The 25,771-nt window shown below is 47.7% G+C and overlaps 1 protein-coding gene across 3 annotated transcripts in view; it reads left to right on the top strand.

The window, feature by feature from the left end:
• The window catches only part of CSTF2 (cleavage stimulation factor subunit 2), a 265,759-nt gene that overhangs the window by 234,789 nt on the left and 5,199 nt on the right, over window positions 1-25,771 (top strand). For all 3 annotated transcript variants that reach the window (XM_063936957.1, XM_063936958.1, XM_063936959.1), the window contains one exon: window positions 7,624-7,704. In XM_063936957.1, coding sequence (XP_063793027.1) covers window positions 7,624-7,704 — 81 coding nt within the window. The remainder of the gene's footprint in view (window positions 1-7,623; window positions 7,705-25,771) is intronic.

Below are 25,771 nucleotides of genomic sequence, written 5' to 3' on the forward strand. Positions count from 1 at the left end.
ATTCAGGAAACAGAATGGGCATTACACCCAGAAGTGTTTCAGATAATAGTGAACAGATGGGTTCTATCGGAGATAGATCTCATGGCGTCTTGTCTTCTAAACAACAAAGTTCCGAGGTACGGATCAAGAACAAAGGATCCTGGAGCGTTCCTTGTAGACGCACTGTCAGTAAAATGGAAGTTTCATCTGCCATATCTGTTCCCTCCAATATCTGTTACCCAGAGTAGTGAGGAAAATAAAGCAAGCAAAGGGAGCCATAATTCTAATAGCTCCAGCTTGGCCAAGAAGGAATTGGTACACGGATCTACTGAGAATGTCCGTGGAAGCACCACTACTGCTCCCTCAACGTCCAGATCTGCTAATGCAGGGTCCTTGTTGTCACAGCCAGCTGGATTGTCTGTGTTTGATGGCGTGGCTGTTGAAACTTCTATCTTAGAAGCTAGAGGATTTTCAAAACAAGTAATCCAAACTATGCTTAGAGCAAGAAAACCTTCTTCAGCTCGTGTTTATCATCGAATATGGCAAGCCTATATTCATTGGTGTACTGAAAAAAAGTTTGAATCCAAGATCTTTTAAACTATCCAGGATTTTGGATTTCCTTCAAGCGGGATTGGATAAAGGTTTGAAAGTAGCTTCCTTGAGAGTTCTTTCAGGGAGTTGTACATATTCCACCTCCGTTTGTTCCTCCTGCAGCTCCCTGGGATTTGAATCTAGTTCTTAGATTCCTTCAGGGACTTCTGTTTGAACCACTTAAGAGAGCAGATCTTAAATGGTTAACGGCTAAAGTACTTTTTCTACTGGCAATGGCGTCAGCCAGAAGAGTGTCAGATTCAGGAGCGTTATCATGTAAGTCTCCTTTCCTAAGTTTTTTTTTCCAGGTAGAGCAGTTCTCAGAACTAGATCTGGTTATCTTCCGAAGGTGGTTTCAAAGTTTCACTTTAATGAAGAGATTGTAGTCCCAGCTTTTCAGGTATCGGGACTTTCTGCGGGAGAAGCGTCGCTGGGCGTAGTCCGAGCATTAAGAATCTACATAGATCGTACTAGTGCCATCAGAAAAACAGACTCTCTCTTCATCCTGTACGGATTTCATAGAAGAGGATGGCCTGCTAGTAAACAGACGCTGGCAAGATGGCTCCGAGTGGTAATATCAGAAGCTTATTCTCATGCAGATCTCCCTACTCCGGCTAATGTCTCTGCTCACTGTACACGTAAGGTAGGTCCTTCATGGGCAGCACAACAGGGTGCTTCAGCAAATCAGATTTGTAAGGCAGCCACATGGTCTTCCATAAACACATTCATCAGACATTATGCCTTGGATACTTTTGCCTCTCATGACGCAGACTTCGGGCGAAAGGTCCTCCTGTGTAATCAGGAGCGTCCCCAATACTAAAACTGGCTTTGGGAATCCCAATGTTATCCTGTGGATAACCTGTGGACCTAGCCAGAGAAATAGACATTATGGTAAGAACTTACTGTTGACAACGTAATTTCTCTTGTGTCCACAGGTATCCACAGGGGTCCCACCCGGACGCACCTGATTTGAGGATCTTGACAATCACTAAACCTCTTCCCTCTTGTATGGAAGGGTGTGCATGTGTGTTCTTATCGCCTAAATAGGTTTCTACCTGATGCTCCTGCCTAATCGCTGTGGAAAGAACTGATTTGACTGAGTCAGTGGGCGGGATTATATGGTGAAGCCCCGATGCATCCTGGGAGGCCAGAAAGCTCGTGACCGTTTGGTGCCATTTCCACTGTCGCTCCGGCATATCCCAATGTTATCCTGTGGATACCTGTGGACATAAGAGAAATTACGTTATCAACGGTAAGTTCTTACCATAACGTCTATTTACTCCAGTCTTTTTTTTTTGTTCCAAAACTGGGCGGTTCGGTGTGACCCATCAAACCTGGAGTCCCTAAACCCGTATCTGCCGGTGTTCAAATTCAAGATGGAATACCTGCGGGCAGTGGTGTCCGGTATGGAGCAGGGGGAATTCTTGGTATCCCTAGATGTTAAGGAGGCTTACCTACACATTCCCATGTGGCCCCTTCATCAGGCTTACCTCAGGTTCACCATCTTGGACGACCATTTCCAGTTTCAGGCCTTGCCGTTTGGCCTATCCACAGCTCCGAGGGTCTTCACCAAAGTCATGGCAGAGATGATGATGCAACTGCGCAGGATGGGTGTCAACATAGTCCCCTGCTTGGACCATCACCTGATAAAGGCTATGTCCAGGGAACATCTATTGCACAGCATCAATCTGATGACTCCTCTGCTTACTTCCAGAAATCTCACCTGGAACCGACCCAACGTCTCCAATTCCTGGGAATGATAGTGGATACAGTGTCTCAAAAGGTGTTTCTTCCAATGGACAAGGCCTTGGCTATCCAGGCTTTGGTGTGCTCAGTGCTCCGTCCTCGCATGGTGTCTGTACATCTTTTTACATACGTTTGCTGGGCAAGATGGTGGCTGCTTACGAGGCAATCCAATACGGCAGATTTCATATCTGCCCGTTTCAGCTGGATCTGCTGGACAAATGGTCCAGGTCTCACCTTCACATGCATCGGGAAGTGACCTGATCTCCGTAAGCCCAGATTTCTCTATTATGGTGGCTACAATTTCCTCACCTGGTAGAAGGCAGGAATTTCAATATCCATTCATGAATTCTACTGACAATGGATGCCAGCCTCTGGGGTTGGGGGGCTGTGATCCAAGGGGCCCAGTTTCAGGGGATATGGTCAAGTCAAGAGTCTACTCTGCCGATAAACATTCTGAAACTCAGGGCAATTTACAATGCCCTTCTGCAAGGTTCCCATATCCTGAGGGATCGGTCAGTCCAGGTTCAATCGAACAATGCCATGGCGGTGGCGTACATAAACCGACCAGATGGAACAAGAAGCAGAGCAGCGATGCAAGAAGTGTCAAAAATCCTCCTCTGGGCAGAGGCCAACGCAAGGGCCATCTCAGCCATCTTCATTCCAGGAGTGGACAACTGGGTAGCGGACTTCCTCAGCATACACGACCTCCATCCAGGGGAATTGGGGCCTACATCCCCAGGTGTTTTAACAGCTAATTTACCACCTAATAGACCTGATAGCTTTTTGTCTCAACAAGAAGCTATGCTGTTACTGTTCCAGAACGAGGGATCCGCAGGCTGTAGCAGTGGACGCGCTGACGACGCCTTGGACGTACCAGTTTGTGTACCTGTTCCCTCCTCTACCACTAATCCCAAGGGTTCTAAAAAGACTAAGAAGGGAAAGCGTTCAAGCAATTCTAATTGCCGCCGATTTGCCTCGACAGGCGTGGTACTCGGACCTCCTAACCATGGATCCGGAGAATCCTTGGCCTCTACCGCTCCAATAGGATCTTCTTGAACACGGTCCATTCGTCTATCCAGACTTACAGCCGCTACGTTTGACGGCTTGGAATGTGTGAGGGAGATTCTAGCAAGAAAAGGTCTTCCCTCCCGGGTTATTTCCACCATGGTCCAAGCCAGGAAGATGGTGACATCAGAACATTATCATCGTATCAGGAAAAAGTATGTTTCCTGGTGTGAAAGTAGAAAGGTGTCTCCCGTGGAATTTAGAATCGGTCGTTTTCTACTTTTCCTGCAAGCGGGAGTAGATATGGGCCTACGTTTGGGCTCCATCAAAGTCCAGATTTCGGCGCTCTCTATTTTCATCCAGAAACAACTTGCCATGTTGCCGGAAGTACAGGTTGAGTATCCCATATCCAAATATTCCGAAATACGGACTTTTTTAAGTGAGAGTGAGATAGTGAAACCTTTGTTTTTTGATGACTCAATGTACAGAATCTTTGTTTAATACACAAAGTTATTAAAAATATTGTATTAAATGACCTTCAGGCTGTGTGTATAAGGTGTATATGAAACATAACTGAATTGTCAGTGTACACATACTTTGTTTAATGTACAAAGTTATAAAAAAATATTGGCTAAAATGACCTTCAGGCTGTGTGTATAAGGTGTATATGTAACATAAATGCATTCTGTACTTATATTTAAGTCCCATCACTATGATATCTCATTATGGTATGCAATTATTCCAAAATACGGAATAATCCGATATCCAAAATACCTCTGGTCCCAAGCATTTTGGATAAGGGATACTCAACCTGTACAAACTTTCTTAAAAGCAGTGCTTCATATGCAGCCGCCGTTCGTGCCTCCCACGGCTCCGTGAGATCTCAATGTGGTTCTGTCCTTTCTTAAATCGGACTGGTTTGAACCATTGCAAAGGGTGGAGTTAAAAAATTTTCAGCTGGAAAATGGTGATGCTTTTAGCATTGGCGTCTACACAACGTGTCTCTGAATTAGGGGCCTTATCCTGTTAGAGCCCTTAATTGGTTTTTCATGAAGACAGGGCGGAACTGAGGACCCGTCCTCTGTTTTTGCCAAAAGTGGTTTCAGCTTTTCATGTCAACCAACATATTGTGGTTCCAGTGTTGTCTGATGCTTCCATTGGGCCAGAGTCCTGGATGTAGTGAGGGCTCTGTAGATTTATGCTAAGAGGATGGCTCGTCATCGGAAATCTGATTCGCTGTTTGTCCTTTATGATGCTACCAAGATTGTTCATTCGGCTTCCAAACAATCCATTGCTCGTAGCTCAGGTTGACCATTCAACAGGCCTATACTTCGACGGCTCTGCCTTTGCCGACGTCTATTCAGGCCCACTCGACGAGGTCTGTGGGATCTTCTTCAGCGGCTGCCCGGGGTGTCTCAGCCTTGCAGTTGTGCAGAGCTGCTACTTTGTCTGGTTCGAACACTTTTGTGATATTCTGTCAGTTCAACACCTTGGCCAAAGATGACCTTCAGTTTGGTCAGGCGGTTTTACAGGGGTCTCAGCACTCCCCCCACTCGTTTGGGAGCTTTGGGACTTCCCCATGGTACTAAAGTACGGAACCCCAGTATCCACTAGGATGTTAATGAAAATAAGAATTTGATACCTACTGGTAATTCCTTTTCTCCTAGTCCATAGCGGATACTGAGCGCCCGCCTCAGTGCTTCGATTCCTGCTTACCTGAGTAAGTATTTGGTTGGCCCGCCGTTGCGGTCCCTTTCTGTTGTTGTGATATCTGTGCTATCCTGGTTAGGTTGGTGTTGCTATCCTGTGTTCTGGTTAGCGCCCTCCTTTCAGTTTATGGTTGTGTTGGCTTGTTGCCTCATCGCTGTTTGTATGTATTTCTCGTGGTATGTCCGTCTCCTCGGGCACAGTTTTCCTAGACTGAGTCTGGTAGGAGTGGCATAAAGGGGGGGGAGCCAGCACACACATACACACACTAAAGTTTTAAAGTACCAGGCTCCAGTGGACCCGATCTCTACCCCATGGTACTAAAGTACAGAACCCCAGTATCGACTACGAGCAAAGGAATTATCGGTAGGTATCAAATTCCTATTATCATTATTAGTTGGCAGTGAAAACATAATTATGTATATGTAGAAGGAAATCCGGTTACTCATTGCTTTAAATTTGTGCCACTAATTCTTAATTCTCAGTTTCCATCATTCACTTACACGTGTGACTTTGATTACATTACCATACTGTTACTGCTTGCACTGTCTGTTAAATTATGTGATTGATTAGAGTTCATCTTCTTGTACAATATTGAAAACTGTCCATTGCGTTCCACCTTTAATTTTTTTCCAATATTGATAACACATTCTTTTTCAACATTAATTACGCATTTTGTTTTTCACTGCTTTTGCAGTTTGTGCAGATAGATTAATGACTTCTGACCTCATTATATCACTGGTGGGGTATGGCCAGGTCTGAAAGTTACAGAGCATGGAATAATGTGCTACAGATATGTCCTCATACATCTAGCATTAGTAGTCCACGCAGCGGTAGATGCCTGCAACTTCTCTAGTATCAGATGTCTGAGTTTTTTTTTGTCCCCCCAAAAGTGCATCTTATAGGCTCTACACACTGGCTGACATCACTGCACGATATGAACGATCTCGTTCATTAATGAACGAGATCCCGTTCATATCGTGCAATGTAGAGGCTCCAGCGATGAACTATGCGCTGCCCCACGCTCGTTCATCGCTGGTCCCCCGTTGGCTGTACATGCAGGCCAATATGGACGATCTCGTCCATATTTGCCTGCACTTCAATGCAGCCGGGTGACGAGGGGAGTGAAGAAACTTCACTTCCCCCGTCACTGCCCCTCCACCGCCGGGTCGGCCGTATCTGCCGTTGCGCAGCTTGGCGGCGGATCGGCCAATGTGTAGGGCCCTTTGGTCACTACAGAATGTGACTACAAAGCACCAGGAGATGCTGCTGATTAATTTGATATGCATCACTTGCATGTTTGTGTGCGACATTGTCTGAATATGATGGAACTTTGCATGGAAAAAAAAACACGGCTGCTGCATCGTATTACTTCGTATGCAGATTCAAAGAGTCGCAATTTCAACAAAAAAGACGCCCAACACTAACAGAGACTTGCATGCCAAGGGGGGCTATTTGGCGTGACTGCAGCAAAGATATGTATGAGGACACATCTGTAACATACATAGTAACTAAGTTGAAAAAAGACAGTTGTCCATCGAGTTCAACCTATTTGTGGTCTCCTATGCAGTCTTATTATAGGACTAGTTATTTTTATGTTAGGACTAGTTATATTAACTATAATGCGTGCCTACGCACCATAACCCTGAATATCTTTATCCAATAGGAATTTATCTAACCCATTCCTAAAGGTGTTGACTGAGTCCGCCATTACTACTCTCTGAGGCAGGGAATTCCAAACACGTATTGTCCTTACTGTGAAAAAACCTTTTCGCCTCAATGTGCGGAAACTCCTCTCCTCTAACCGATTCCGGTATGAATGGTCGACCGTGTTATGGTCGACAGTCATTAGGTCGACCACTATTGGTCGACATGGACAAATGGTCGACACATGAAAAGGTTTTTATATGAGTTTTTATACTTTTTTTTTTTTTTTTTGATGTTGTTTTCTGCGGAACCCAGCGTCCACCCGGCTCCGACAGCGAAGTCCTGGCCGTAGCAGGAGGATGGGGCTCCAGCAAGCAAGATCCCGCTTGCTAGAGCCCGGTGGACGCTGCTGTAAGCCTCCAGTTACGCTGCTGCATCCGCTGCTCACCCAGCCTCTTCCCCCCGTCTCCTCCTCCTCTTCAGCTCCGTCTCCTCCTCTCTTCTGCTCAGTCTCCTCCGCTGCTCCACCCCCCCCATCCCCCTCCGGCCTCGCAGACGTCTTCCCACGGCAGCCGCTGACATATCAACCCCCTGCTGACAGCTCCCCCTGCTGCCGCTGTCAGCGCACTCGGCAGCCCCTGACAGCAGCAGGACAGTGCAACAGGAATGGCCAAATCCGACAGTCGGATTTGGCCGCTCTTTGAATACGGGTTGTCGGGTCCATTCCGACGACTGCATTTCGGAATGGACCCGACTCTTATTGAATATACCCCAATGTTTCACTTCACATCAACTTTATCCTTAAATGTTTTCAGCTATGATAAGTACATAGAAATGTAATGAAACCTTGCACTTATTTTGTAGTTGAAAGACCCTCGGGGACTCTGCTTCTTGTTTAATGGTTTCAACACTAATCATTTATATATTTGAATTCTTTCTTTTCCCTAGGTTCCCGGTGTTCCTGCATCTTCCCAGCAGGGTGGTTTTAGTCCCGGGCAGAACCAGATTACCCCACAGGACCATGAAAAGGTATTCTAGTTATTTGTGCCGGGTCCATGTTGTTAGTTGCATTTCTCTTCTAGTGACATCTGAGATTCCAACTCTTCTATGTAAAATGTCTCATGAGGTTTACACAATTGAAATTACTTTTCTGCAGCGGGGTACACTGGTTTTCCACAGGGAATAACATTGGGCTGTAGAGTTGGATCTTAATCCGAGGCACCAACAGGCTAAAACTTTGACTGTTCCCAGGATGCACTGCACCGCCTCCTCTATAGCCCCGCCTTCGTGCACTGGAGCTCAGTTTGTAAGTCGGTGCCTGCAGTGGTACTTTTTTAAAGAAAAAAGAAGACTTCAAGGGCTGCAGCACAGGCATGTCAGTCTGACATAATGTGCTGCGGCTCCATCACCTCCCTCAGCGGCGCTCCCGCTCCCTGGTTGCCGGGTACTTGCAGCGGAGGGTCTCCGGGTTCCCTTAAGGCACACATCTCCGCTGCTGCTCTCCTGGATCGCGTGGCCGCACTTCAGGGAGGAGGTAAGAGGGTCCCCTAGCTGGGACCCGCCGAAATTGAAATCCGGTGGCGGTCCCAGGAGATGGGCCGCACCGCTGGCGTAGACACTGTGGCCGTGCAGGGACCCCATTAGATCCACCAGGGCAGGGAGCACTAAAATCCGTTTAACATAGGCTCCATAGTACCCAGTGGTGAAGTCCAGCAGAAGGGGATAAGGTGCTGACCTGTAGTCCACCCCCTTCCCCCCCCCCCACCCCCAGCTCCAGACGCCATCAACAGCAGGTGTTCCCGCCCTGGAGCTGCATCTCTCTCTCTCTCTCTCTCTCTCTCTCTCTCTCTCTCTCTCTCTCTCTCTCTCTCTCTCTCTCTCTCTCTCTCCCTCACTTCCTGTCAGCGTTTGGGCGCCATTTCACAGAGCTGCGCTGATCCTGGGACTGCTGGGCACGGTCTCCTCTGTAAAGCCACCTGCCTCATCAGCACTGTGCATTTACAGGACATTTAAGTAGTCTACATGTCATTTAGACCGCGTTAGTTAAGAACAAGTGAACTCTATTTGCATATGTAGTACAAGTATTCTGTGATATACATCCAGTGTTTACTGTGCATTGTTATATCTGCATACATACATAGCTATATGTAGTATTACTAGTTCAGGGCAGTTTTATTGATTATATGTGATAATTTCTGCATTGTACCTGTGACTGTGTGCGCCTATAGCTGCTGTGTGAATTCTTTTCTTTGTATCACAAATATTGCTATCGCTATAGTCTGTACCCTGACAACGAAGTGCATCAGGGGCCCATATACTATATAGTGTTCCACAGGATATACTGTTTAGTATTTTTCACTGTGTGTTTCAGTCACTTGATACCGCTTAAATCCTATGTTGTGCTGTGAATTTGCGGTCACATAACACAGGGGTTTTTTGTTGGGTATTGTTTGTCTGGCTATATTGTACTGTTACATCCTACGGCTACATTCCCAATAATGTCTGCTGCACAGGGCGGGAAATCCGCAGACGCTCCTGCATCATGCAGTGCTGACGTCACGGATTTATCTGAGGAAAAGATTTCTGCTGAGGGTTCAGGTAGTGTTTGTTCTACCCCCCCTGGTCAGCCCACAGCACCTGTGGCACATCAAGACCCACCTTGGGCTGCATTTTCCAAAATGCTGACTACGCTTGTAACACATCTTACGCCCGCTGTGGGACCTCCTGTGCCATTACAGCCACATATTGTCCCTATAGTTAATCCACCATGGGCTGATACTCAACCCAGTTACAGCAATTAAATCAGTCCTTGGTTAAACAAAAACCTAACCCTCGCCCTACTGGGACCAAAGGGTCATCTAAGCGGGCCAATTCTTCCTCACAATCCTACTAATATTTTGGATGAGTCTTCCGATTTGGATGGGGAATGTACTGATCCATCAGACGCTGATACTGCTGCTACTGATGATGATTCTACAACACAAGTTGATGTCGCTGACCTGGTGGAGGCTATCAAGCTGATTCTTCAAATTGATAATGACGACGACGTCCCTCCTGACACGTCTAAGAAACCTGATAAGTTCAAACGTCAGAAGGTTACTAAATTAGTTTAACCACATTCTGACCATTTAATTGACATACGTCAAGAATCCTGGTCTTCTCCAGGAAATACATTTTCCCTGTCTAAAAGATGCTAGCTCGTTATCCTATTTCTGCGGAGTTGAGTAACAAGTGGGAAACCCCGCCACCAGTGGACTCGCATGTAGCCCGTCTTGTGATGTCATCTACTCTGCCTGTCACCACCGTCGCCTCGCTGAAGGAACCGACTGATAAACGTGTGGAAGGTTGCTTGAAGTCTATTTACACCCTTACGGGTGCTGTATATAGACCCACTATGGCAGCCCCTTGGGCTGCAAAAGGCATTGAAGCATGGGTTCAAGCTATTGAGAAAGAGCTACCTCTTAATTTTTCTGATACTGCCAGACAATATCTGTCATTTCTCTAACGTCCTAGTGGATGCTGGTGACTCCGTAAGGACCATGGGGAATAGACGGGCTCCGCAGGAGACTGGGCACTCTAAGAAAGATTTAGTACTACTGGTGTGCACTGGCTCCTCCCTCTATGCCCCTCCTCCAGACCTCAGTTAGAATCTGTGCCCGGAAGGAGCTGGGTGCATTTTAGTGAGCTCTCCTGAGCTTGCTATTAAGAAAGTATTTTAGTTAGGTTTTTTTATTTTCAGAGAGCTTCTGCTGGCAACAGACTCTATGCTACGTGGGACTGAGGGGAGAGAAGCAAACCTACTAACTGCGGCTAGGTTGCGCTTCTTAGGCTACTGGACACTATTGGCTCCAGAGGGATCGAACACAGGAACTTAACCTTGGTCGTCCGTTCCCGGAGCCGCGCCGCCGTTCCCCTCGCAGAGCCAGAAGACAGAAGCCTGTGGGTTGAAGCAAGAAGACGTCAAAATTGGCGGCAGAAGACTCCTGTCTGCATATGAGGTAGCACACAGCACTGCAGCTGTGCGCCATTGCTCCCACACTAACCCACACACTTCGGTCACTGTAGGGTGCAGGGCGCAGGGGGGGGGCGCCCTGGGCAGCAATTGAGTACCTCCTGGCAAAAAGCAGCATATATACAGCTGGGCACTGTAATATGCATGAACCCCCGCCATTATTTTTATACAAAATCGCGGGACAGAAGCCCGCCGCTGAGGGGGCGGGGCTTCTTCCTGAGCACTCACCAGCGCCATTTTCTCTTCACAGCTCCGCTGAGAGGAAGCTCCCCAGGCTCTCCCCTGCAGACTCACGGTAGAAAGAGGGTGAAAAAGAGAGGGGGGGCACATAAATTTGGCGTAAAAAAAATATATATACAGCAGCTACTGGGTTAACACTAAGTTACTGTGTGATTCCTGGGTCATATAGCGCTGGGGTGTGTGCTGGCATACTCTCTCTCTGTCTCTCCAAAGGTCCTTGTGGGGGAACTGTCCTCAAATAGAACATCCCCTGTGTGTGTGGTGTCTGTACATGTGTGTCGACATGTCTGAGGTAAAAGGCTCCCCTAAGGAGGAGATAGAGCAAATATGTGTGTGAGAGGGTGTCTCCGTCGACAACGCCGACATCGGTTTGGATATGTGTAATTAAGTGCTAAGGTGAATTTATTGCACAAAAGATTAGAGAACAGACAGGAAATTTACCCATGTCTGTCCCTATGGCGCAGAGACCTTCAGAGTCTCACAATGCTCACTATCCAAAAGAATAAACACTGATATCGACACGGAGTTTGACTCCAGTGTCGACTACGATAATGCAGTTACAGCCAAAATGGCAGAAAAGTATTCAATATATGATTATTGTAATCAAAGATGATTTGCATATCACTGATGACTCGTTTGTCCCTGACACAAGGGTACACGTTTAAGGGGAAGAAAGCTGAGGTAAATTTCCCTCCTCTCATGAGGAAAAAGAGCGGGAATCTCCAGACGAGACTGCAGCTTCCCACAAAGAATTCTCAGGCAATATCCTTTCCCCACTAGGGCCAGGATGTGATGGGAATCTTCCCCTAGGGTGTCACAGAAGGTAGCCCTAGCTATTCTCAGGGATCCTGCAGATAGCGTGCACATTCTGGTACACTACTCAGACCGGCGATTGTGTCGGCATGGGTTTATAGCGCTGGGGCGGCGTGGAGGTACCTTATCAGCAGAAATTGAGACCCTAGTGTGTGTGTGTGTATATGTATGTATGTATGTATGTGTATATATATATATATATATATATATATATATATATATATATATAGAGAGAGATATGTATATATATTAAAGATGCTGTCTTAAGAGATATATATAATCAAACATGCCCAAGGAGACATGAGTATACTGGGTCCTAGAGTCAAAGCTATGTCGATTTCTGCTTGACGTGTCCTGTAGAATATGCAATGGACAGATGATGCCAACTTAAGTGGCATAGGGAAGGCTGAGGATTGTATGGAGAGGGGTTCTCGTACCTGGTCTCCACGGCTATAGCTGGTAATTCGGATATTTTGCCTTATATTCCTGCACAGCCTAGGAAAGCTCGTCATTATCAAATGCAGCTTTTCGAACAAAGAAACACGAAAGTCTGAGGTGCGTACTTTCTTGCCAGAGGAAAGAAGCTGCACAACACAGCTAGTTCCCAGGAACAGAAGTCCTCCCCGGCCTCTATGAAAATCCACCGCATGTCGCTGGTGCTCCACAGACGGAGCTAGGCCCGGTGGGGGCACGCTTTCGTAAGTTCTGCAACAAGTGTGTTCACTCCCTGTTAGATCCCTGGGCAATAGATATTGTGTCTCAGGGATACAAGCTGGACTTTGAGAAGATGCCTCCTCACTGACGGCCCTGCCGGCTTCCCCCCACGAGAGGGAAACAGGGTTAACTGCAATTCACAAATTGTATCTTCAACAGGTGGTGGTCAAGGTTCGAGGGGGTTATTATTCGACCATGTGGTAGTCCCGAAACCAGACTATTCGGTCAGACCCATATTGAATTTAAAATCCCTGAACATATACCTGAAAAGGTTCAAGTTCAAGATGGAATCGCTAAGAGCGGTCGTTACAAGCCTGAAAGGGGGAGATTTTATCGTGACTCAGGACATAAAGGAGGCATACCTTCATGTCCCCATTTATCCACCTCATCAAGCGTACCTCAGAATTGCGGTACGGGATTGTCAATACCAATTTCAGACGTTGCCGTTTGGTCTCTCCACGGCCCCAAGAATATTAACCAAGGTAATGGCGGAAATGATGGTGCTCCTGCGGAAGCAAGGTGTCACTATTATCACGTACTTGGACGATCTCCTCATAAAAGCGAGATCAAGAGAGCAGTGGCTGAACAGCGTATCACTTTCTCTGGAAGTGTAAAAGCAACACGGCTGGATTCTATATATTCCAAAGTCGCAGTTGGTTCCTACAGCTCATCTGCCTCTCCTAGGCATGATCCTAGACACAGACCAGAAAAGGGGTTTATCTCCCGATAGAGAGAGCTCAGGAGCTCGTGACACTGGTCAGGAATCTATTAAAACCAAAACAGGTGTCAGTGCATCACTGCACTCGAGTCCTGGGAAGGATGGTGGCATCATACGAGACCATTCCTTTCGGCAGGTTCCATGAGAGGACCTTCTAATGGGACTTACTGGACAAAGTTGTCTGGATCACATCTTTAGATGCATCGGTTAATCACCCTATCCCCCGGGGCCAGGGTGTCTCTCCTGTGGTGGCTGCAGAGTACTCACCTTCTCGAGGGCCGCAGGTTCGGCATTCAGGACTGGGTCCTGGTGACCACGGATACAAGCCTCCGAGGGTGGGTCAAGTCAGGAGACTTGCCTTCACATCAATATCCTGGAACTAAGGGCCATATACAACGCCCTAAGTCAAGCGGAGACCCTGCTTCGCAACCAATCGGTGCTGTTCCAATCAGACCACATCACCGCAGTGGCTCATGTAAACCGCCAAGGTGGCACAAGGAGCAGGGTGGCGAGAAGCCACCAGAATTCTTCGATGGGCGGAGAATCACGTACGAGCACTGTCAGCAGTGTTCATTCCGGGAGTGGACAACTGGGAAGCAGACTTCCTCAGCAGGCACGACCTCCACCCGGGAGAGGGGGGACTTCATCAAGAAGTCTTCGCGCAGATTGTAGGTCGGTGGGAACTGCCACAGGTGGACATGATGGCATCCCGCCTCAACAAAAAGCTACAGAGGTATTGCGCCAGGTCAAGAGACTCTCAGGCGATAGCTGTAGACGCACTGGTGACACCGTGGATGTTCCAGTCGGTTTATGTGTTTCCTCCTCTTCCTCTCTTACCCAAGGTGCTGAGAATCATAAGAAAAAGAGGAGTGAGAACAATACTCATTGTTCCGGATTGGCCAAGAAGGACTTGGTATCCAGAGCTGCAAGAAATGCTCACAGAGGACCCATGGCCTCTGCCTCTAGGGCAGGATCTGTTGCAGCAGGGACCTTGTCTGTTCCAAGACTTACCGCAGCTGCGTTTGACGGCATGGCGGTTGAACGCCGGATCCTAGTAGAAAAAAGGGATTCCGGATGAGGTTATTCCTACGCGGATAAAGGCTAGGAAGGACGTGACGGCTAAACATTATCACCGTATACTGCGAAAATATGTTGCTGGGTGTGAGGCCAGGAATTCCTCTACAGAGGAATTCCAGCTGGGGCGTTTCCTTCACTTCCTACAGTCGGGAGTGACTTTGGGCCTAAAATTGGGGTCCATTAAGGTCCAGATTTCGGCCATATCCATTTTCTTTCATAAAAAACTAGCTTCTCTACCTGAAGTTCAGACGTTTGTAAAGGGAGTGCTGCATATTCAGCCCCCTTTTGTGCCACCAGTGGCACCTTGGGATCTTAACGTGGTGTTGAGTTTCCTGAAATCTCACTGGTTTGAGCCACTTAAGACCGTGGAGTTAAAATATCTCACGTGGAAAGTGGTCATGCTATTGGCCTTAGCTTCGGCTAGGCGTGTGTCAGAATTGGCGGCTTTGTCATGTAAAAGCCCCTATCTGGTTTTCCATATGGACAGGGCAGAATTACGGACTCGTCCGCAATTTCTGCCAAAGGTGGTGTCATCTTTTCATTTGAACCAACCTATTGTGGTGCATGCGGCTACTCGTGACTTGGAGGATACCAAGTTACCAGATGTAGTCAGGGCTTTGAAGGTTTATGTAGCCAGAACGGCTGGAGTCAGGAAAACTGACTCGCTGTTTATCCTGTATGCATCCAACAAGCTGGGTGCTCCTGCTTCAAAGCAAACTATTGCTCGCTGGATCTGTAACACGATTCAGCAGGCTCATTCTGCGGCTGGCTTGCCGCCTCCAAAATCAGTAAAAGCCCATTCCACAAGGAAGGTGGGCTCTTCTTGGGCGGCTGCCCGAGGGGTCTCGGCATTACAGCTTTGCCGAGCAGCTACTTGGTCGGGTTCAAACACCTTTGCAAAGTTCTACAAGTTTGATACCCTGGTTGAGGAGGACCTTGTGTTTGCTTATTCGGTGCTGCAGAGTCATCCGCACTCTCCCGCCAGTTTGGGAGCTTTGGTATAATCCCCATGGTCCTTACGGAGTCCCCAGCATCCACTAGGACGTTAGAGAAAATAAGATTTTACTCAACGGTAAATCTATTTCTCGTAGTCCGTAGTGGATGCTGGGCGCCCGTCCCAAGTGCGAACTTTCTGCAATACGTGTATAATAGTTATTGCTTAAAAAAGGGTTCGGTTATGTTGGCATCCGTGATTGATGCTTTGTTGTTGTTCATACTGTTAACTGGGTATGTTATCACAAGTTATACGGTGTGATTGGTGTGGCTGGTATGAGTCTTACCCTGGATTCCAAAATCCTTTCCTTGTAATGTCAGCTCTTCCGGGCACAGTTTCCTTAACTGAGGTCTGGAGGAGGGGCATAGAGGGAGGAGCCAGTGCACACCAGGTAGTACTAAATCTTTCTTTAGAGTGCCCAGTCTCCTGCGGAGCCCGTCTATTCCCCATGGTCCACTACGGACTACGAGAAATAGATTTACCGGTGAGTAAAATCTTATCATTTCTCCGGCAGGGTCCACAGGTTATCCACAGGATAGCAATGGGATATGATGAAGCTACAGCAGATTTGCACCAATTGGTCTAAACTTATCCGGCCTCCCAGCATGCAACGGGCTCGTCCATGTATCTCCGCCTCCTTGCTCAGGCAAATCAGATGTTTGTTTGGTGCGGCAGGAGCCTGACCATGGTCAGAGGGCTGCTGGTTTTTAGCAGCCCTAAGCTTTCTTATTTTGTTTTTATAGTCTTACTATTTTTCTGAGTGATCTTTCTAAACAGAGTCTTATATGTACCTTAGAAAGAGTCGCTTCAACAACTCTCCGCCGGGTCGCGACAACGCTTACCCACGAGTACAGTGCTGTTTCGGCAGGCAGCTGTGTCTGATATACTAGCAGGTCCAGCAGACGTTACCAGGCTGTAGCCGGAGCACGGGGAGAAGGTAAGGCATCGGTTCCGCTTAGAAGGGGAAAACGGACACATACGCACTGTTTTGGGAGGAGACCACCAAACAGTTGCTGACCCGGCTGCCACCTCGGGTGCACCAGTGCTAGGCCTTAGGGATCAGGAATAGTATGAGGCCTCAGTCCCTAGGGTTGATGTCAGCAGTGGGGAATCGGACGCTCTCCTGGTCGCCTCTCCCCCCGGTTCATGACCAGTTTCCTCCGAGTCTCCCACCATGAACTGTTTCCCGCTTCCATCTCAGACACTGAAGACTAAGGGGACCCAGTCACAGCATAGGTGGCTGTGGGACTGGTGCGTCCGTGTTCACGGAGTGTCTGTGTTCACTATACTGTAGGTTCATGGAGCGGCAGTGTACACTACTAGCGTCTGGATCCACTCAGCGTTCGCTAACGTATTGATCGGTCCTGGAAGCGAGGTGAGTCTCCCTGTATCCCACTCTCGAGTACGGGTAATACAGCACTAAGTCTCTATCTACCCTTCGAGTACAAATAGTTATATAAGTAGCTATTGCATATGAGTCTGTATACATTTACTGTGGTTTCTTTCACATTGCGTCTGAATACGTTAGATCTGTTTAAACATGATGCAGTAATATGTTCTCCTACATACTTAAAATGTAGTTATAGTTGATGATGTGCTCATATTGCTCATTATACTAATGTATAACATGTGACTGACTGCTAGTGTGATTGCTGACTTTACTATATTTCTGTCAGTTTGTTTATTCCGATCCGCAATGGTGGTGCATGGGTAGGGTCGGATTGTATATCACTTTAAGAAATTTAAAGTGATTACAGTCACAAATTGTGTAGTACACTGTGGAAGTGTTGATTATTTATCATGTCTAAGACCGGCAAAGGTGAGGAAGGTACACTCATAGCAACACTCATATCATGTTTGTCTTGCAAAGCTGTGTTATCCTCTCAGGATCTGGTTTAGGATGGTTTGTGTGCAAATTGTTTTAGCTCTCACAAGGGGTTAATGAAAAATACAAGGCAGATTGAGGTGCAGATGGATCCACCTTGAGCTATGTTTGACTTTATCCAGTATAGCTGAACGGATAATTCCTCCAACTCCTGTACCAGGGATAGGTTACACTATTAACCCTTACATGCAGCTCCCCACCTATGGTGTATCACTTCCAGCAGCAGCTTCTCAAAAGAAACAAGCTGATAAGCCGGTGGTAAGTAAATCTTCACCCTCACAGGCTACACATGATTCAGATGAGGATTCATCGGAAGATGAAAGCTCAATTCTACTTCGGCATACGAAGGGGCGGAAGGTCTCAGCTCAGTGGATATAGCTGAGTTAATTAAAGCAATGAAAGCCATTCTATCCTTAGAGGATTCAGCGGAGCCTGTGTTAAAAACCAAGGCACCTGTGTTTAAACATCCCAAAACAGTTAAGACTGAATTTCCAGGGTCAGATCAGCTGACGGAAATTATGGAAGTTTAGAATTCCTAGGCAATGGAATACCAATTATCCTATTCCAGCTGGGGATTGTTTAAAAAGGGAAGTGGCTCCTAAAGTAGATACGCATGTAATTTGATTAGTGCGAAAATCTACATTACCTTTGCCTTCAATATCAATAAATGATGTCACGGATAGGAGAGTGGATGGTTTTTTAAAAAAAACATTTTTTTCCTGTCTGGGGCAGTCATAAGGCCAGCTATGGCTTCAGCTTGGATGGCAAAAGCAGGGGCTGCCTGGGCTGATGCATTGGAGGGGGATTTTTCTATAGCTTCCAGAGAGCAAAAATCCCATATAGCTCAATGGGTACTATTGCCTCCAGGGCATCAGCTTCAACAATAGCTGCTCGCAGAGCAGTATGGCTATGAACGTGGGAAGCTGATTCATAATCTAAGAAGGTTTTGGAATATTTGCCCTTTTCTGGAGATATTCTTTTTGGTAAAGAATTGACAGATATTCTGGAGTCAGAAGCAGACTCCATGAAGGTCAAGTTTCCTTCCACATACAATTTCAAACCTAAACTTCTGGCTTTTCTGCCCTTTTCTCTTACGTCCTAGAGGATGCTGGGGTCCACATTCGTACCATGGGGTATAGATGGGTCTATTAGGAGCCATGGGCACTTTAAGAGATCTTTAAGAGATCAATAGTGTGGGCTGGCTCCTCCCTCTATGCCCCTCCTACCAGACTCAGTTTAGAAAATGTGCCTGGAGGAGCCGGTCACAGCTAGGGGAGCTCTTAGGAGTTTTTCGGGGTTTTTTTTATTTTAATAGATCTTTAGGTACAGAAAGGCTGCTGGCAACAGCCTTCCTGCTTCATGAAACTTAGGGGTGGAGTAGGAACCAACTCTAGAAGTTAATGGTTCTCTATCTCTGCTGACAGGACACTCCTGAGGGTGATGATCGCAAGCCCACAAGGCGACCGCTCACTCCTGCAGCAAGGCCGCCACCCCCTAACAGAGCCATATGTAAGGAGAGTGGTGAGTACAGCGCCGGCGTCCCGGTTAGTGTGTCGCCGGCAGGTATGGCGGCACAAGGGTGGGAGCGCAGCTCTGACAGGCTGCGCTCCAGGAAGGCTCAGCAACAATTCGTGTAGGCGCTTGGAGGAGCGTCCTGGGCCAGCGCAGTCACACTAAACTGGTCACAGAAGCTAACAGGGGCTAATCCCGCTGTCAGCATAGAGACCTTCGGCCAGTATAATCAAAGCCGCGCGCCATTGCGGGGGCGTGGCTTCTCCTCAGAGAGGATCCAGCACTCACCAGCGCCATTTTCCTCCCTGCAGACACAGAAGAAATGCTGACAGGGTGCGATGACCCTCCAGATAACTACAGTTACTGCGGTACCAGGGTGCTATAGACAGGGGTGAAGTGTTAGCAATAATCAACCTATTAAGGTTGGTTTCTCAGCGCCGGGCTTTTATCATAACTGCTCCAAAGGGCGCTGTGTGGCTGGCTCCTTAGACTCTGACTCTCTGAAGATACTTTAAGGGTAACTGTATCTGACATTTTCCTGTGTGTGTGTGTGTCCCACATTACCATGTCTAAGGACTCTTTGTCTTGTGCTGCAGACTGTTTATCTTCTCCTGAGTAGTCTATCCCATGTACTCAGGACTGCAGTATACTGTCTCAGCCTTCTGAATCCGAACCCCCATGGGTTGATTCTTTAAGGGGAATGATATCCCAGATTTCTACAAGGATGTCACATACTGAGAAAGAGACAGTTTTTGAGGAAATATGTGGAGCGGTTACAGTTTTTGCCCCCACAACTTCATAAAAAAAAACCACCTACATACCCACAGAAGCGTACACTTGTCCAAATAATGCAAGCTGACACTGATATCGAGTCTGATACAGGGGACGGTTCATGATGGAAGCCATGAAGGACTTTGGCATGCTGAATTCACGGGCTATTGCTATGGTGGTCTCGGCATGCAGAGGACTTTGGATACGCCAATGAACTGCAGATGCGGAATCCAAGAGAAGTCTGGAGCACCTACCCTTCACAGGTCAGGCTCTGTTTGGGGATGCTTTGGATGCTTGGATCCCCACGGCAACTGTTGGTAAGCTAACTTTTCTTCCCTCAGCAATACCACCGGCTAGGAAGTCTTTTCCTTCGCTTACACTACAGTCCTTTCGGACCGCAAAATATAAGAAATCCAAACCCCCTCCCACCTTCTTTAGAGAAGGTCCTGGTAAAGTCAAAAATTCCTGCGCCATCAGGTTCCCAGGAACAGAAGCCAGGTTCTGCTTCCTCCAAATCATCAGCATGACCGTGGACCGCACTGCCTGGAGGTCGGGCAGGTGGGATCAAGACTAAAAGTCTTCACTTTTGGGCGTCATCAGGCCTAGACCCCTGGGTAAAGGATATTGTGGCCCAGGGATACAGACTGGAGTTTCAACAACTCCCACCTCACAGATTCTTCAAATCAGGCTTACCAGTTTTGCTGACAGACGGCACTATCCTACAGGAAGCAATTCAAAAATTGGTTCAAACAAATGTCATTGTCCATGTTCCACTCCACCTACAACACCAGGGTTATTACTCAAACCTGTTTGTGGTACCGAAACCGGACGGTTCGGTAAGGCCGATATTAAACCTAAAGTCATTGAACCCCCAAATGTCATTTTTCCAGTTCCATCTCACTTGGAAAACGATGGTTACTACTCAAAGCTTTTTGTGGTGCCGAAGCCAGACTGTTCGGTCAGACCAATATTGAACCTCAAATCGTTAAATCCATATTTGAGGAAATTCAAGATGGAATCTCTGAGAGCGGTGATCTCCGGTCTGGAGGAGGGGGGATTTCTGGTAACCCTGGATATCGAGGATGCATTCCCTCACATCCCGATCTGGCCGCCTCACCAGGCTTATCTAAGATTTGCGCTGCTGGACTGTCACTATCCTTTCCAGGCACTGCCATTTGGCCTCTCCACGGCACAGAGGGTATTCACCAAGGTCATGGCGGAGATGATGATACTCCTCTGAAAACAGGGTGTGAACTTAATTCCATATTTGGACGATCTGCTGATAAAAGCGTCTTCCAAGGAGAAGTTGTTGCAGAGTATTGCTCTCTCAACTCGTCTACTCCAGGATCATGGGTGGATCCTGAACCTCCCAAAGTCACATTTGTTGCCGACAAGGAAACTCCCCTTCCTGGGAATGATACTCGATACGGAAGTACAGAGGGTGTTTCTACCGGTGGAGAATAGCGTTGGTGATCCAATCAATGGTCCGGGAACTCCTGAAACCGGCCAGGGTATCAGTTCATCAGTGCATTCATCTTTGGGGGAAGATGGTTGCCTCCTACTAGGCTCTTCAGTACAGAAGGTTCCATGAGAGGTTCTTCCAACTGGATCTCCTGGATAAATGGTCGGGATCACACCTTCACATGCACCAGCAAATACGCCTGTCACCGAAAGCCAGAATTTCGCTCCTCTGGTGGCTACAAACGTCTCACCTACTTGAAGGCCGCAGGTTCGGGATTCTGAATTGGAACCTCCTAACCACGGATGCAAGCCTCAGAGGTTGGGGAGCAGTCGCCCAAGGGGAAAACTTCCAAGGAAGGTGGTCCAGTCAGGAATCTCTCCTTCCCATAAACGTTCTGGAACTGAGGGCCGTTTACAACGGCCTTCTACAAGCAGCACGCCTTCTGCAAAATCAAGCCATTCAGGTTCAGTCGGACAACGTCACAGCGGTGTCCTACATAAACAAACAGGGCGGAACGAAGAGCAGAGCTGCGATGTCACAGGTAAGAAGAATCCTCCTCTGGGCAGAAAAGCACGCAGTGGTGCTGTCAGCAATCTTCATTCCGGGAGTGGACAACTGGGAAGCGGACTTCCTCAGCTGACACGATCTCCATCCAGGAGAATGGGGCCTCCATCCGGAGGTGTTCGTGGGAGTGACAGCCGATGGGGGGTACCTTTGTTATACATGATGGCCTCTCGCCTCAACAAGAAGCTTCGGAGGGACTATTCCAGGTCGAGAGACCCACACACAGTGGCGGTGGATGCTCTTATCACTCCGTGGACATTCCAGTCGGTGTATGTGTTCCCTCCACTTCCGCACATCCCAAAGGTTCTCAAGCTCATAAAAAGAACAAGAGTTCAGGCAATCCTTATTGCTCCGGACTGGCCAAGACGGGCTTGGTACGCGGATCTTCTGGAATCACTGCTGGAGGATCCGAGGCCTCTTCCTCTTCGCGTGGACCTTCTCCAACAGGGGCCGTTTGCCTATCAAGACTTACCGCAACTATGTTTGAAGGCATGGAGGTTGAATGCCAGATCTTAGCTCGGAAAGGCATTCCGAAAAAGGTCATTCTTACCCTGATACAGGCTAGGAAGGGATTAACGTCAACGCATTACCATCGAATTTGGAAAAAATTTGTCTTGGCATGAATCCAAGAAGTTTCCTGCGGTGGAGTGTCAACTTAGACTGTTTCTCCTCTTTCTGCAAGCAGGTGTGTATGTAGACCTACGCTTGGGCTCCATAAAGGTCCAGATTTTGGCCTTGTCCATTTTCTTCCAGAAACAATTGACGGCTCTTCCTGAGATTCAGACATTCTTGAAATGGGTTCTGCATATTCAACCTTCCTTTGTGCCTCCTACGGCACCTTGGGATCTAAATGTGGTGCTGCAGTTCCTGCATTCGGATTGGTTTGTGCCTTTACAGGATGTGGACGTTGAGTTTCTTACTTGGAAGGCGGTCACTCTGTTGGCCTTGGCATCTGCTCGACGTGTGTCGGAATTGGGGGTGTTGTCCTGTAAGAGCCTCTCTTTAATTTTCCATGAGGATAGAGCTGAGCTCAGAACGCGTCAGCAGTTTCTTCCAAAGGTTGTGTCAGCCTTTCATATTAATCAACCTATTGTGGTGCCAGTGGCTACGGACTCCTCAATTACCTCAAAGTCCTTGGATGTTGTGAGGGCTTTGAAAATCTATGTGAAGAGAACCTCTCGTCACAGGAAGTCGGATGCTCTGTTTGTCCTTTATGAGCCCAACAAGGTTGGATGTCCTGCTTCAATTTCTCGCTAGATTGATCTTCCCTGAGGTTCTTCTCAGTCATCGGGAATTGACTGTCCAATTCCTACAAGCCTACGGGTGGCTCATCAACTGGAAGAAATCCTCGCTGATCCCTGCTCAGAGCATGGTGCACTTAAGGGCCTTACTGGTCACACACAACCAATGTTTGTTGTCTCCAGAGAAGGTCCTGAAACTTCAGGACAGAATCAGATGCTTCCTCTCTCGTCCAAGAGTGTCGATACACTTGGCGATTCAAGTACTAGGCCTCATGGTGTCGGCTTTTGACGTGGTAGAGTACGCTGAATTTCATTCCCACCCTCTACAGAGGTTAATCATTTCCAAGTGGGACGGCCTGTCTCACCGGATCAGGTCTCAAATGATCTCCTTGACTCTGGAGGTCCACCTGTCACTGAGCTGGTGGCTACAGGACCAACAATTGAGCAGGGGTCGTCCCTTCTGGATCTCCAACTGGGTCCTCCTAATGACGGATGCCAGTCTGCGGGGTTGGGGTGCGGTGTTGGAGCAACACTCTCTTCATCGTCAGTGGACCAGGGAGGAATCTCTTCTCCCGATAAATAATCTGGAATTGCAGGCAGTGTTCAATGTGCTGAAACTTGCCCTGCCTCTGGTACAGAACAGGCCTGTTCAAGTACAGTTGGACAACACCACCACGCTGGCGTACATAAATCATCAAGGCGGCACTCGAAGCCGCATGGCAATGATGGAAGTGTCAATTCTTCTATGGGCGGAATGCCATCTGCCAGCAATATCGGCAGTGTTCATTCCAGGAGTCCTCAACTGGGAAGCGGACTTCCTCAGTCGTCAGGACGTACACACCGGAAAGTGGAGTCTTCATCCGGAAGTCTTTCAACTCCTTGTGGACAAGTGGGGCCTACCAGATGTAGACCTGATGGCGTCTCGACACAATCACAAGGTTCCGGACATCTGAGCAAGGGATCCTCACGCAGCGTTCGTGGACGCACTGGCAATTCCATGGAACTTTTGGCTGCCATACGTGTTCCCTCCGGTGTCTCTTCTGCCCATGGTGATACCGAAGTTCAAGCAAGAAGGAGGAATACTACTAGTCGCTCCAGCGTGGCCCAGATGGCATTGGTTTCCGGACGTGCAGGGTCTCTCGATAGAGCGTCCTCTTCTACTTCCTCAACGACCAGACCTCCTCGTTCAGGGCCCTTGTATCTACCAGGAACTTGCACGACTGGCTTTGACGGACATGGCCCATCTCTTTTTTGAGGCTACCCTGAGGACACCCCCCCCCTCCTTCCCGTGTGTGTTCAGTGGCTGCCGCAGGGAGAACTACTTCCGCAGCCGCAGGGAGATTCTACGGCAGGCTTGCCGTCTACTACGTATGTTAAGGCCCATTCTACTCATAAGATGGGATCTTCCTGGGCGGCTGCACGGGGTGTCTCGGCTTTACAACTCTGCCGAGCGGCTACTTGGTCGGGGTCGAACACATTCGCAAAGTTCTACAAGTTCAATACTTTGGCCTCTGTGGACCTTAAGTTTGGTCAATCAGTTCTGCAGGAGCCTCCACGCTCTCCCTCCCATTCTGGGAGCTTTGGTACATCCCCATGGTACTAATGTGGACCCCAGCATTCTCTAGGACGTAAGAGAAAATAGAATTTTAATTACCTACCGGTAAATCCTTTTCTTGAAGTCCGTAGAGGATGCTGGGCGCTCGCCCAGCGCTTTGTTTTCCTGCAGTGGTTATCTGGTTCAGTACAACTTTGTTTTTTTAGTTACGTACTGCATTGTTACTTGGTAAGTAATGTTTCAGCGGTTGCTGAGTTTCAAGCTGGTTAGCTTGTTTTGCCTTGTGTGTGAGCTGGTATGTATCTCACCACTATCTGTGTTAAATCCTTCTCTCGAAGATGTCTGTCTCCTCGGTCACAGTTTCTAGACTGTCTGGTAGGAGGGGCATAGAGGGAGGAGCCAGCCCACACTTTCAAACTCTTAACGTGCCAATGGCTCTTAGTGGACCCATCTATACCCCATGGTACTAATCTGGACCCCAGCATCCTCTACGGACTGAGAAAAGGATTTACCGGTAGGTAATTAAAATCCTATTATATCACATAAGCATGTCTAAGGACTCTGTATCTTGTGCTGCAGAGTGTATATCTTCTCCTGAAGTCTATCCCATGTACTGAGGGCTGCAGCATGCTGTCTCAGCATTCTGAATCCGAACCCCCATGGGTGGGTTCTATTAGGGGAATGATATCCCAGATTTCATCTAGGATAGCTCAAAATGAGACAGAAACACAGGTTTTTAGAGAGTCTGAGTTTGTCATATTCAGCTTCCACTGCCTCCTCTATTACATACCCAAAGAAGCGTATTCTTGCCCAGTTAATGCAAGCTGACACGGATACTAACTCTGATACAGGGGACGGTGATGGGGATATGCTAAGGGGGTGCAACTCATGATGGAGGCTATTAGGGACATTTTACACATTAATGATAAGGTACCTGAGCAGGTAGAGGAGGCTTACTTTACAGATAATAAGAAAACCTCCCTTACTTTGCCTGCGTCTAAGGAATTAAACACATTGTTTGAAAAATCCTGGGAAAACCCGGAGAAAAAGTTCCAGATACCAAAAAGGGTTCTCTTTGCTTTTCCTTTCCCTGAGGAGGACAGGAAAAAGTGGGAAACCCTGCCTGTAGTAGATGTTTCTGTATTTAGGTTGTCTAAAAAGGTGGTTTTACCTGTGCCTGGGTCCACTGCTTTAAAAGAGTCGGCGGACTGCAAGTTTGAGACTACACTCAAATCACTATACACCGCTACTGGCGTAGCTTTAAGACCCACTATTGCTTGTGCATGGCTTTCTAAATCCTTAGTAAAGTGGTCAGGCACTTTACTAGAGGAATTAGATACTATGGATAGAAGTGACATTGAATTGTTTTTACGTTGCATACAGGATTCTGCAGGTTTTCATGGTGGAGGCCATGAAGGACCTTGGCCATCTTAATGCGAGGGCTTCTTCCATGGCAGTATAGGCACGCAGGGGACTCTGGCTGCGCCAATTGTCTGCGGATGTAGAATCGTGTGGAGAACCTACCCTTCACAGGTCAG

Source organism: Pseudophryne corroboree, chromosome 8 (assembly GCF_028390025.1).
Source record: "Pseudophryne corroboree isolate aPseCor3 chromosome 8, aPseCor3.hap2, whole genome shotgun sequence".
NCBI lineage: Eukaryota > Metazoa > Chordata > Amphibia > Anura > Myobatrachidae > Pseudophryne > Pseudophryne corroboree.